The sequence below is a fragment of the Anomaloglossus baeobatrachus genome, chromosome 10 (assembly GCF_048569485.1).
Source record: "Anomaloglossus baeobatrachus isolate aAnoBae1 chromosome 10, aAnoBae1.hap1, whole genome shotgun sequence".
Lineage (NCBI taxonomy): Eukaryota > Metazoa > Chordata > Amphibia > Anura > Aromobatidae > Anomaloglossus > Anomaloglossus baeobatrachus.
Window position 1 is genome coordinate 54,407,753 of NC_134362.1, and position 14,829 is coordinate 54,422,581.

At 49.6% G+C, this 14,829-nt stretch overlaps 1 protein-coding gene across 2 annotated transcripts in view; it reads right to left on the bottom strand.

Moving 5' to 3' along the window:
* Positions 1–11,399, bottom strand: part of POLA2 (DNA polymerase alpha 2, accessory subunit) — a 180,176-nt gene extending 168,777 nt beyond the window's left edge. Inside the window, exons 1-2 of one of the 2 annotated variants that reach the window (XM_075326171.1) lie at positions 11,181–11,399; positions 9,139–9,241 (exon numbers count right to left, since the gene is read on the bottom strand). In XM_075326171.1, the coding sequence (XP_075182286.1) occupies positions 9,139–9,226 (88 nt within the window). In that variant the 5' untranslated portion in view covers positions 9,227–9,241; positions 11,181–11,399. Of the gene's footprint in view, positions 1–9,138; positions 9,242–11,128; positions 11,149–11,180 lie in introns of those variants that run through there. The other variant, XM_075326172.1, reaches the window with a different exon arrangement.
* Positions 11,400–14,829: the final 3,430 nt, after the last annotated feature.

Consider the following 14,829-nt stretch of genomic DNA (forward strand, 5'->3'; position numbering starts at 1 on the left):
GGCCACCTTCTTTGAAAGACGGGAGAGAGATACCTCCCGCAGTGGCTCAAAAGGCGGCTTTTGAAGAGCCGTCAGGACCCTGTTAAGGTCCCAAGGTTCCAACGGACGTTTGTAAGGTGGAACTATGTGGCAGACCCCCTGCAGGAACGTGCGGACCTGCGGAAGCCTGGCTAGACGCTTTTGAAAAAACACGGATAGCGCTGACACTTGGCCCTTGATAGAGCCGAGGGACAAACCCTTGTCCATTCCGGATTGAAGGAACGAAAGGAATGTGGGTAAGGCAAACGGCCATGGAGAAAAACCGTTAACAGTGCACCAGGACAGGAAGATTTGCCAAGACCTATAATAGATCTTGGCAGACGTTGGCTTCCTGGCCTGTCTCATGGTGGCAATGACATCCTGAGATAACCCTGAAGACGCTAGGAGCCAGGACTCAATGGCCACAGAGTCAGGTTGAGGGCCACAGAATTCAGATTGAAAAACGGACCTTGTGACAGCAAGTCTGGGCGGTCTTTAAGTGCCCACGGTTGACCCACCGTGAGATGCCACAGATCCGGATACCACGACCGCCTCGGCCAGTCTGGGGCGATGAGGATGGCACGGCGGCAGTCGGACCTGATCTTGCGTAACACTCTGGGCAGCAGTGCCAGAGGGGGAAACACATACGGCAGTCGGAACTGCGACCAATCCTGCACTAACGCGTCCGCCGCCAGAGCTCTGTGATCCTGAGACCGTGCCATGAAGGCCGGGACCTTGTTGTTGTGCTGCGACGCCATGAGATCGACGTCCGGCGTTCCCCAGCGGCGACAGATCTCCCGAAACACGTCTGGGTGAAGAGACCATTCCCCCGCGTCCATGCCCTGACAACTGAGAAAATCTGCTTCCCAGTTTTCTACGCCCGGGATGTGAACTGCGGAGATGGTGGAGCCTGTGTCTTCCACCCACTGCAGAATCCGCCGGACTTCCTGGAAGGCCAGACGACTGCGGGTGCCGCCTTGGTGGTTGATGTAGGCGACGGCAGTGGCGTTGTCCGACTGGATTCGGATCTGCCTGCCCTCCAGCCACCGATGGAAAGCCAATAGGGCTAGATATACTGCCCTTATCTACAGAATATTGATCTGAAGGGACGATTCTATCGGAGTCCAGGTTCCTTGAGCCCTGTGGTGGAGAAAAACCGCTCCCCAACCTGACAGACTCGCGTCCGTGGTGACCACAGCCCAGGTTGGGGGTAGGAAGGATCTTCCTCCCGACAGAGATGTGGGTAGGAGCCACCACTGAAGTGATGTTTTGGTCGCGAGGGAAAGACGTTCTTGTCGAGGGAAGCCGCACTCTTGTCCCATTTGCGGAGAATATCCCATTGGAGTGTACCTTTAAGTTGAAGGGCCCGGTCCCTGGGGTTGAAGAGGCTCCGGTCCGGCAGGTTCCACCAGGGGCTGCGGATGGAGCACGGTCCCAGTAAATGGAAGACCGCTCAGGATCCCACTTCTCCCAGAGCCGCTCAGGGATGGTGAAGGAGACGGCATGTGGCTCCAGCCTCTGTACCCGCAATGGGTACCTCAACCTTAATAACACCGCCGACATAGTGGGGTGAGAAGGGAACATGCCGGGGACCCCGTGGGGGTCCTCTTTTCTTCCAACCGACATAAAAAGTCTGAGAATTCATGAGTGGATGTGTGCCTCCTTCCACACAAAGCATAAAACTGAGGAGCCCGTGGTCCACGGGAGGGTGTATAGGCAGAGGGGAGGGGTTACACTTTTTAAAGTGTAATACTTTGTGTGGCCTCCAGAGGCAGGAGCTATACACCCAATTGTCTGGGTCTCCCAATGGAGCGACAAAGAAAAATATATTTATATATATATATATATATATATATATATATATATATATATATATATATATATATATATATATATATATATATATATATACATACATACACACACACACACACACACACATGCATATACACATACATACATTTATTTTTTTTAATTATATATACATAAATATATACATACATACAGTATATATAATATATTATTTTTTTATTTAAATGCATATGTCTGGAGTTAATATTTTTTGCAACTGCCCTTTATTTGAAATTGTCCAAGGTTTGCCTTCTATAGCCTCTCTACTGCACTGTCTATTGCTGGCTGCTGAATCAGTTAAAGGGAATTTACCAGCAAGTTTTTGCTATGGAATCTCAGAGCAGCATGATGGAGGAGCAGACACCCCGATTCCAGCAATGTGTCACTTATTAGGCTGTGTGCTGTAGTTTCCCTACAATCAATGTTTTTATCAGCAGGAGATTACCAGCACTACAGGACTAGGCATCTCAAGCTTGGTATTCAAGCTAATCTGTGTAACCCCGCCCCCAACACTGATTGGCTGCTTGTGCACAGGAAGCATGATGAGGATTACACTCTTGCGCTCTGTATTGCTGGCCGACAGTGGTGGAGAGTGGTGATCAGTAGCAGGATACTGCACTACCAATCAAAGCAAATACCTCCTCCTGTCACCACTTGCAGTGAACAGTGAGTGGTGACAGGGGGAAGTGAAGCTTTCAGAGTAGCCATGGGCTTCACAAAAATGGCACCGATTTCTTCCCACAGCTGTGACCTGGACAGCTGAGAGGGAACACCCCAGTCACAGCTGGGTCACAGAGGGTAACTTCCATATTGTTGGGGGTGGAAGGACTGAGCCCCCACCTGATCCTGATAAATAGGGCTCTAAGGCTATTTGAGCACTAGACATTTTTCAGGTGCGTTTTTATTCAGAAAACTGCATGACATTGCTTCCCCAGCAAAGTCTATGAGTTTTCATTTTTGCTGTCTGCACACAGTGGGTTTTTTTTAGCTGCGCTTTTGTGGGACCACAAAAACGCAGCATGTCAATTATTCCTGCGTTTTTCACTGCGTTTTCCACCCATTGAGTTCAATGGGATGTTCAAAAACGCGATGAAAAACGCAAATTACACAACTACGTAGGTTCATAGATTCTCTGGCTCCGGGATCTGAGATACATAAGGATCTGACTCCATTTGAAAAACTATGCTTCCTTAGAGAAACACCCCCTCACATAGTCTCAATAATCTACAACATAGCAGTGCCCGAGGGGGATGGAGGAGACGACTTGCCTGACTACGTTAGACATTGGCAAACAGAATTGTGCCAGACTTTTCCCAAGGCACAATGGTGTAAGTCATTTAACCTAACACATAAATCCACCATTTCTTGTAGAATGCAGGAACTCAATTATAAAATCCTCTCACGGTGGTATAGGACACCCGCCAGACTACATAAAATGTTCCCAGAGGTATCTGACGCCTGTTGGAGGTGCAAGACCTCAGTGGGCACAATGCTACATATCTGGTGGACCTGCCCAGGGATACAGGGTCTTTGGAAAGATGTCTTTGCTCTCTATAACCATTTACATCACACGGAAGTGACACCCTCACCGGAAGTGGCCCTCTTATCAATGTATAAAGGGGCAGTCTACAAGGCGAAGAAAGGCTTGCTCTCGTACTTTATGATTTCAATGAGGCAAATCATACCGAGGCATTGGAGATCCCCCTGTACATTGAGGAGAGCAGACTGGGTAGAGGCTATGGATGGCCTGCGGCGTCTGGAGGAGTTGAGAGCGTTTGACGAAGGGAAAGACTCCTTGTGTTTCTCGGTTTGGTATCCGTGGCTTCAGTATAGAGAAACACAGCAATTTCAAACCTGGTTACTCACAGGCGCTCTATCACAATAAATATTCAAGAAGCCGGGATGGGCTCCCGGACACAGAAGTTGGGCGGCATCACAATACAGACCTTCTCCCCCTCCCCCCCATTTCCTCATGTCTTCCCCTCCTTCCCTTTTTCTCTACCTATCTTTCTCTCCCTCTCTCTATATCTCTTTCTCACCTAATTGATATACATAGGGTCATGTTTTCATACCTATTGAACCAGACTATACAGAAGGAAGTTGCCTTTAACACTTTACACGGAATAAATATAAAGATAGAAGATTATTACATGTTAAAATTAAGATGTTCTATAGGATGTTATACAGATTTTACCTTCCACATGATTTGCGATACATTTCATAGTACCATACGTTTTACGAGACTTAAAGACATAGGTTATTTTATAATCTTCATATGCTGTAACATTGGGTAACATGAAAGACCCTTATACATTTCTTATCTTCTGTTATATGAAAACTTTTGAAATAATAAAGAAATATTAAACGAAAAACGCAAATTACAAATATAGCTGCGTTTTAGTGCGTTTCTATGCCTAAAAACGCAGGTATAAACGGCAAGGGGTGGGTAGTACAGTCACGTGTACAGGAAGAGGATTCCTTCTGTTGGTAAACACAGAAGCGTGAATCCTCCCGATACCGCAGCTTCCACCTCCCGTCCGGCATCATGTCCGCTCCCGTCCTGCTGCGCCATGTCCGGGTGGGAGGTGGAAGCAGCTGCGAAATCAAACGTGAACAGAGAGAGGAAAAAAAACAAAAAAAAAAAAAAAAAAAAAGTCATACTCACCTGTCTGCAGACTCTCGGTGCCATGTGCACTCCCAGCTCCTCTCCCGATACCGCCATCCCCCACTCCGGCTGTGTGCAGACTCCCTGGACACGTCCGATAGCTGCAGGAGCTGCCGGTGATCAGCTCATGCGGTCACCTGACTGAATCAGCTGATCGTATAAGTGCAGCGGTGAGGCTGGCTTTTTACCGCCCGGCTTAAATCATCAGCTGATGGCGTCAGGTGACCGCATCACTGATTACCGCCGGATCCTGCAGCGATCATACGGGAGTCTGCAAAGAAGTGTGTAGTTTTTTGGGGTTTTTTGCACTGATGCATCAGCTGATTGTATAAACGGCTTTTATACAATCAGCTGCTGTGTCATGTGATTCAGGCCCTTGATCCTGACATCATCTGATCGATATGTCTTCCAGTAAACCGATCAGATGACATTGGATCCGGATTGGACGGCGCGGGACCCTTGACCCAGGATTACTGCGGAGGGGGTTTCTTTATTTCAATAAAGATGGAATCACTAATTGTGTTGTGTTTTATTTATAATAAAAATATATATATACTAGAAGGTGGCCCGATTCTACGCATCGGGTATTCTAGAATTTACGTATTGTGTAGTTCATGTATGATTTTTGTTATATATATATATAGATGTTGTTGTGTGTAGTTACCAAGTGTTTGTGTAGGGCGCTGTACATGTTCTGAGTGTCGCGGGGGGTGAGAGCGGTGTTGTATGTGTGTTGCGTGTGTTGCGTTGTTTGTGGAGCGCTGTGTGTCTGTAGCGTTGTGTGTGTGTGTGTGTGTTGTGCGGTTTGTGTGTGTGTGGTGTGTTTTGGGGGGAGGTATGTTTTGAGCAATGTGTGTGTTGTGCAGTATGTGCGTATATTTGTGTGTGCAGCGTTGTCTGTGTGGGTGTCTGTGTAGGGCGTTGTTTGTGATTCCTAGTGTGTGTGTGTTGTGCAGTGCGCGTGTGTGTGTGTGTTGGGGGGAGGTGTGCACCTCCCATCGTGCTCCACCCGCCATGCTGCGCACTTGCAAACGTGCTCCATCCGCCATGCTGCGCACTCCTAAACGTGCTCCATCCGCCATGCTGCGCACTCCCAAACGTGGTCCATCCGCCATGCTGCGCACTTCTAAACGTGCTCCATCCGCCATGCTGCGCACTCCCAAACGTGCTCCATCCGCCATACTGCGCACTCCCGATCGTGCACCATCCGGCATGCTGCGCACTCCCAAACGTGCTCCATCCGCCATGCTGCGCACTCCCAAACGTGCTCCATCCGCCATGCTGCGCATTCTCAAACGTGCTCCATCCGCCATGCTGCGCATTCTCAAACGTGCTCCATCCGCCATGCTGCGCACTCCCAAACGTGCTCCAGTGCGCAGTATGGCGGATGGAGCACGTTTGGGAGTGCGCAGCATGGCGGATGGAGCACGTTTGGGAGTGCGCAGCATGGCGGATGGACCACGTTTGGGAGTGCGCAGCATGGCGGATGGACCACGTTTGGGAGTGCGCAGCATGGCGGATGCAGCACGATGGGGAGTGCGCAGTATGGCGGATGGAGCACGTTTGCTCAGCCTCTCTCCTTCCAGCCTCCCTCAGCATCAGCCTCCCCTCCTCAGCCTTCCTGAGGATCAGCCTCTCTCGTCCCAGCCTCCTTCCTCCCAGCCTTCCCATCCCAGCCTCCTTCCTCCCAGCCTTCCCATCCCAGCCTCCTTCAGCATCAGCATTCCCCTCTTCCCCATGATCAGCCTCTCTGCTCCCAGCCTCCTCCAGCACGGCCTGGTCCTCTGCCGACACTCACACACCCGATCGCATACACTCACACACACCCGATCGCATACACTCACACACACCCGATCGCATACACTCACACACACCCGATCGCATACACTCACACACACCCGATCGCATACACTCACACACACCCGATCGCATACACTCACACACACCCGATCGCATACACTCACACACACCCGATCGCATACACTCACACACACCCGATCGCATCCACTCACACACACCCGATCGCATCCACTCACACACACCCGATCGCATCCACTCACACACACCCGATCGCATCCACTCACACACACCCGATCGCATCCACTCACACACACCCGATCGCATCCACTCACACACACCCGATCGCATCCACTCACACACACAGACACTGACGATATCGCACTTACGCGCTCATACTCACAACATCCGGGGATATCACATGCTTCTGGCCATGTGATCCTCCGTCAGGTCCTGGAAGATCACAACAGCACATTTTCGCCGCCGAGAAGCAAGCGATATCCCAGGATGTTGTGAGTATGTGGATGCGATGTGAGGTGTGTGTGAGGTGTGTATGAGAGTGAGTGTGAGTGTGATCTGATGTGTGTGTATGTTTGTGTGTGTGCGTGTGGATCTTCTGGCGCAGCAGGACCTTGATGGGCTTGATACCAACGTATCCACACCACTCCCACCACTGCCGTGCGAGCGGGGGCCGGGGGGGGAGGGGGGGGGGGGAGGGAGTACAGTACTCACCTCCGTGACAGCGCTTGTAACCATGCGAGCATGGTTAGCAACGTATCCACACCAGTCCTGTGCGAGCGGGGGGCGGGGGCGGGGGGGGGAGGGGGGGGGGTGGGCAGGGAGTACCGTACTCACCTCCGTGACAGCCGTGTCAGTTCGAGAAATGCGCGGGAGGAGGGAGGGGGTGGGGCCAGAGCTAACGTGCATTGCGTGAGGGGGGCGGGGCGTGGCGTGGCCGAATTGCCAATGCCTGCAGGGTGCCGGGGCGAGAGGCCAATCTGTGGGGGGGGCGGAGCCTGGGCGAGCGGCTGGCCAATCCGTGTGGGGGCGCAGCCTGGGCGAGCGGCCAATCCGTGTGGGGGGGCGGGGCCATGGCGAGCCCAGCGGCCAATCAGCTTTGTGTCACCGTAAGGACACAATTTTGGAGCATGACAGACAGACAGACAGACAGACAGACAGAATAAGGCAATTATATATATAGAGATATATATATATATATATATATATATATAATAATAATAATAATAATAATAATAATAATAATAATAATAATAATAATAATAATAATAATACACAGAAAAATATTTTTATCTTTACTAGAAATTCATGGTGGCCATGTCTAATATTGGCGTGACACCATGAATTTCGGTCTTAGGGCCAGTTAATAAAACACAGCTAGCCCTAACCCCATTATTACCCAGCGAGCCACCCGACATCAGGGCAGCTGGAAGAGTTGGATAAAGCACCAGAAGATGGCGCTTTTATGAAAGCACCATTTTCTGGGGCGGCTGCGGACTGCAATTCTCAGCGGGGGTGCCCAGAAAGCTTGTGCACCCTGCACTGCAAATTCCAATCCCCAGCTGCCGAGTTGTACCTGGCTGAACACAAAGATTGGGCGAAGCCCACGTCATTTTTATTTTTTTTTTTATTTCATGAAATTCATAAAATAAAAAAAAAAAAGTGGTCTTCCCTATATTTTTGGTTCCCAGCCGGGTACAAATAGGCAGCTGGGGTTGGGGGCTGTACCTGGCTAGCATACAAAAATATGGCAAAGCCCACGTTTTTTTTTATGTTTTTTGGGCAAAAAACTCCTGCATACAGTCCTGGGTGGAGCCTTGTAGTTCTGCAGCTGCTGTCTGCTCTCCTGCATACACTAGTGGAGAATGAAGGAGAATAGATTGAAGCAGAAAATGACAGATCTTTAATGGCATTGTTCACTGATTTAAAAAATAAAAAAAAAAAAAAAAAAAAAAAAAAAAAAAAAAAAACACGCATAAAAACAGTGAACAAAAATGCAGCAAAACGCAAATTGCGGTAAAAACGCATGCGTTTAATGGGATTTGCATTTGTGCGTTTAGCAACAAAGAAACGCAGTGTTTTTGATGCCACAAAAAAAAAAAAAAGCCTAGTGCGCACATACCCTAAGAAATCAGGTGTGAGTGGAGCAGGGACTGATCACGCGCACTACCACTCCATTCGTAATGGGAGCGACGACAACCAGTCACACGCCGCCCTTGGCCGTCACTGGTGGTCCTATCGCAGCAGTGATTGGTGGTCAGCTCTGGCGGCTGCTGTTATACATGTCTGACATTGGCACCCACCATGTATAGGGCAAACTCCTGACCCACTGCACGGCTGATATATACAGCACACAGGTGGAGGGCTTAAAGGGGTGGTCCACTTTCAGGAAGTAGATCCCAAGCTGTGTAAAATACCTTAAAAACAGCAGGTTCTCACCCTCCCCGGGTCCAGTGCCTGCTCCCCACTGCTGCTCAAGTTTTGTTGCTCGCCAATCCATCATCGCTGTGCCATCATCGCTGTGCAGAGCTGGATGGTATAAGCATGGAGCTCAATGATTGGTTACCGCGGTACCGAATGAGGCAAGCAGTGGCGGGCAGGAGGCACTGGACCCTAGGAGGGTGAATTGCCGTTTTAAATTAATTACACAGCTTGGGACCCACTTACCTGAAAGTGGAAAATCCCTTAAGATCAAATTCTATAGGACGCAATATATGAAAGTAAAATATCCAAAAATCAGCTACTCAATAGCCATTCAGGCTTAGACGTATCGCCGCCGTCCTCCTTACGTTTCTCAGACAGGTCTTCATCTTCAAGATTTAAATCAAAATCGAAAACGGCCAGTTCATTTCGGATTTTCTCCAAGGACACAGACATGACGCCAAGACAAGCCTGAAAACACAGTGACAAGATTATCTCCCCTGACCAGACCGGCCGCAGCCCCCTGTACACCACCCCCCCCCCAATCACAGTCCTGGCCGCAGCCCCCTGTACACCCCCCCGCCCCCAATCACAGTCCTGGCCGCAGCCCCCTGTACACCCCCCCCCCCGCCCCCAATCACAGTCCTGGCCGCAGCCCCCTGTACACCCCCCTCCAATCACAGTCCTGGCCGCAGCCCCCTGTACACCCCCCCGCCCCCAATCACAGTCCTGGCCGCAGCCCCCTGTACACCCCCCCCGCCCCCAATCACAGTCCTGGCCGCAGCCCCCTGTACACCCCCCCCGCCCCCAATCACAGTCCTGGCCGCAGCCCCCTGTACACCCCCCCCGCCCCCAATCACAGTCCTGGCCGCAGCCCCCTGTACACCCCCCTCCAATCACAGTCCTGGCCGCAGCCCCCTGTACACCCCCCTCCAATCACAGTCCTGGCCGCAGCCCCCTGTACACCCCCCTCCAATCACAGTCCTGGCCGCAGCCCCCTGTACACCCCCCTCCAATCACAGTCCTGGCCGCAGCCCCCTGTACACCCCCCTCCAATCACAGTCCTGGCCGCAGCCCCCTGTACACCCCCCTCCAATCACAGTCCTGGCCGCAGCCCCCTGTACACCCCCCTCCAATCACAGTCCTGGCCGCAGCCCCCTGTACACCCCCCTCCAATCACAGTCCTGGCCGCAGCCCCCTGTACACCCCCCTCCAATCACAGTCCTGGCCGCAGCCCCCTGTACACCCCCCTCCAATCACAGTCCTGGCCGCAGCCCCCTGTACACCCCCCTCCAATCACAGTCCTGGCCGCAGCCCCCTGTACACCCCCCTCCAATCACAGTCCTGGCCGCAGCCCCCTGTACACCCCCCTCCAATCACAGTCCTGGCCGCAGCCCCCTATACACCCCCCCCCCCCACACAATCACAGTCCTGGCCGCAGCCCCCTGTACACCCCCCCCCCAATCACAGTCCTGGCCGCAGCCCCCTGTACACCCCCCTCCCCTCCCCCCCCCCCCCCCCCAATCAGTCCTGGCCACAGCCCCCTGTACACCCCCCTCCCCTCCCCCCAATCACAGTCCTGGCCGCAGCCCCCTGTACACCCCCCTCCCCTCCCCCCAATCACAGTCCTGGCCGCAGCCCCCTGTACACCCCCCTCCCCTCCCCCAATCACAGTCCTGGCCGCAGCCCCCTGTACACCCCCCTCCCCCCTCAATCACAGTCCTGGCCGCAGCCCCCTGTACACCCCCCCCCCCAATCACAGTCCTGGCCGCAGCCCCCTGTACACCCCCCCCCCCCAATCACAGTCTGGCCGCAGCCCCCTGTACACCCCCCCCCCCCCCCAATCACAGTCCTGGCCGCAGCCCCCTGTACACCCCCCCAATCACAGTCCTGGCCGCAGCCCCCTGTATACTCCTTCCCCGACCGTTGCAGCCCCCTGTATACCCCTTCCCCCTCCTTTACCTGACCGGCCGCAGCCCCCTGTATACCCCTTCCCCCTCGCTCACCTTGACTGGGCGCAGCCCCCTGTATACTCCTTACCCCTCCCTTACCTGACCGTTGCAGCCCCCTGTATACCCCTTCCCCCTCCCTTACCTGACCGGCCGCAGCCCCCTGTATACCCCTTCCCCCTCCCTTACCTGACCGGCCGCAGCCCCCTCTATACCCCTTCCCCCTCGCTCACCTTGACTGGGCGCAGCCCCCTGTATACCCCTTCCCCCTCCCTTACCTGACCGCCGCAGCCCCCTGTATACCCCTTCCCCCTCCCTTACCTGACCGGCCGCAGCCCCCTGTATACCCCTTCCCCCTCCCTTACCTGACCGGCCGCAGCCCCCTGTATACCCCTTCCCCCTCCCTCACCTTGACTGGGCGCAGCCCCCTGTATGCCCATCAGACCTGTACATCACGTTACCTGCGGCTATGTGGGTCAATACGGGAGCCGGGCCCAGGCTCTGAGACAGCTGCACGCCAAACCGCCAGTGACTACAGGTGCCCGGTATCTGCGCTCGTACACCCGTCAATACGGTAACAATCTTCACACGATCCGGAGCGGATGGAATTTCCCGCGCTCAGACATTGTAAAAGCGACGGCGCGCGCGGTAACATGACGCGTTGTCCTGACAGCCAGCCAATCACCGTTGCCAAGGAAGTTATGGGCGTGGTTAGGAAGGAAGAGATATGACGTAGCTTATGGGGAAGGCAGAGAGGGCGGTGCCGTGTGATTGAGGGCGCTGCCGTGTGATTGGCTGCGGCAGGTGTGTATAGGAACTGCTCAAGCTTGGGAAAATCCTCCGGAGAAATACATTAACCCCTTCACCGCCCGGAGGTTTTTTGTTTTTTTCCTCCTTTTCTTCCAATGCGCCATAACTTGTTTATCTTTCCGTCTGTATAGCCATATGAGAGGTCTTGTTTTTTGCGGGACGAGTTGTACTTTTGAGTGAAACCATGAGCTTTACCATATAGTATACTGGGAAAAAATTCCAAGAGTGGTGAAATTGCAAAGGAATTACAATTGTACAAAGTCAGTGCAAGTACCAAAAGTATTTTTTTAAGTGGTGATAAAAAAAAATCTGAAAATTGTTTAAAAAAAAACGGGGGGGGGGGTGTTTGCTTTATCGCTGTTTTCAGAGCCGCTTTCCTTTTTCGGGGTCTGGAGCTGTGTGATGGCTTTTTTTGTGCCCCGAGCTGATGTTGTTAATGATGTTTTCATCGCCTATTATTGTATTATATTGCAGTGGTGCCGCGGCCAAAAAATGTAATTCTGCCGTTTTGAGTATTTTTCTCATTACGCCATTTACCGATTAGATTCATTTACTTTTATACTTTGATAGATCGGACTTTTTTGTAGGCAGCAATACTAAATATGTGTATGTTTTAACCCCTTCAACCCCAGGGCACTTTCCGTTTTTCCGTTTTTGTTTTTTTGCTCCCCTTCTTCCAAGAGCCATAACTTTTTTTATTTTTCCGTCAATCTTGCCATATGAGGGCTTGTTTTTTTGCAGGACAAGTTGTACTTTTAAATTAAACCATAAGTTTTACCATGTGGAAAAACTGCAAAAAAAGTGTGATGGCACAATAGTTTTTGGGATATTTTATTCACGGTGTTCACTATATGGTAAAACTGATGTGTGGGTATGATGCCCGAGGTTGGTGCGAGTTTGTAGACACCAAACATGTATAGATTTACTTGTATCTAAGGGGTTTAAAAAAATTCACAAGCTTGTCCAATAAAAGTGGCGTACGTTTTGCGCCATTTTCCGAAACCCGTAGCGTTCTCATTTTTTGGGATCTATGGCTCAGTGATGGCTTATTTTTTGTGTCTCTAGCTGACGTTTCTAATGGTAGCATTTTTGCGTAGATGCTACGTTTTGAACGCCTGTTATTGCATTTTGCGTAAAACTTGCGGCGACCAAAAAACGTAATTTTGGCATTTGGAATTTTTTTGCCGCTACGCTGTTTACTGATCAGATTAATTGATTTTATATTTTGATAGATCGGGCATTTCTGAACATGGCGATACCAAATATGTGTATATATTTTTTTTTTAACCCTTTATTTTCAATGGGGTGAAAGGGGGGTGATTTGAACTTTTAGGTTTTTGGGGTTTTTTTAACCCCTTTAGGACGAAGCCAGTTTTGTACTTAATGACCAGGCCATTTTTTGCAATTTTGACCAGTGTCCCTTTATAAGGCTATAACTCTGGAACGCTTCAATGGATCCCGGTGATTCTGAGATTGTTTTTTCGTGACATATTGGGCTTCATGTTAGAGGTAAATTTAGGATGATATTTTTTTTTTTTTGTGAAAAAATATGAAATTTGACAAAAAAAATTAAAATTTTGCAATTTTCAAACTTTTAATTTTTATGCCCATAAACCAGAGAGTTATGTCACACAAAATAGTTAATAAACAACATTTCCCACATGTCTACTTTACATCATCACAATTTTTGAAACAAATTTTTTTGGGGTTAGGAAGTTATAAGGGGTTCATCAGCAATTTCCCATTTTTTCAAGAAAATTTACAAAACCATTTTTTTAGGGACCACATCACATTTGAAGTGACTTTGAGAGTCCTAGGTGACAGAAAATACCCAAAAGTGACCCCATTCTAAAATCTGCACCCCTCAAGGTACTCAAAACCACATCAAAGAAGTTTATTAACCCTTCAGGTGCCTCACATGAACTAAAGTAATGTGGAATGAAAAAAAAAAATAACATTTTACCCAAAAATGTTGCTTTAGCATAAATTTTCTCACTTTTTCAAGAGGTAGCTCCAAAAATTGGAGCTCACACTTTGTTACCCACTTTCTTATGAGCGCGCCGATACCCCACATGTGGCGAGAAACCTCTGTACGGGCACATGGTAGAGCTTGGAACGAAAGGAGCAATATTTGAATTTTTGAAAGCAAATTTGGCAGAAACAGATTGCGGGCACCATGTTACATTTACAGGTCCCCTAAGGTACCTAAACAGCAGAAACCCCCCTCAAGTGACTCCATTTTGGAAACTAGACCCCTTAAGGCTTCTATCTAGGGGTATAGTGAGCATTTTGGACTGACAGGTACTTCACAGAATTTGATAAAATTAGGTTGTCATATTGAAAATTTTCATTTTTTTAGCAAAAATGTTGCTTTAGCATCAATTTTCTCACTTTTTCAAGAGGTAGCTCCAAAAATTGGAGCTCACACTTTGTTACCCACTTTCTTATGAGCGCGCCGATACCCCACATGTGGCGAGAAACCTCTGTACGGGCACATGGTAGAGCTTGGAACGAAAGGAGCAATATTTGAATTTTTGAAAGCAAATTTGGCAGAAACAGATTGCGGGCACCATGTTACATTTACAGGTCCCCTAAGGTACCTAAACAGCAGAAACCCCCCTCAAGTGACTCCATTTTGGAAACTAGACCCCTTAAGGCTTCTATCTAGGGGTATAGTGAGCATTTTGGACTGACAGGTACTTCACAGAATTTGATAAAATTAGGTTGTCATATTGAAAATTTTCATTTTTTTAGCAAAAATGTTGCTTTAGCATCAATTTTCTCACTTTTTCAAGAGGTAGCTCCAAAAATTGGAGCTCACACTTTGTTACCCACTTTCTTATGAGCGCGCCGATACCCCACATGTGGCGAGAAACCTCTGTACGGGCACATGGTAGAGCTTGGAACGAAAGGAGCAATATTTGAATTTTTGAAAGCAAATTTGGCTGAATTTGGAATATATTCTCAAATTTGCAGAGCTTTTTGGGTTTCAAGAACAGAAAAACCCCATAAATGTCTTTGTAAGTTTTACCCTGTAATGTATTTGTTTACAGAGGTAGGGAGTAGTTTGACACCATTTTTTATGCAGCTGATGCCTATTATAGATGGTGCACCATTTGGTCTTCAGGGTAAAACTGATGGAATCCCAGAACCTATTCAAAGCTTACAGAGACATTGTGCTACCAAACAAGAAAATCCTTCCAGGAATTATTACTCACAAAGTGCGGCATGCCCCTAAAACACATTTACTGGACTTGGTCTTGCTAACAAAACAGTTGTAGAAGGAAGAATAAACTTTAT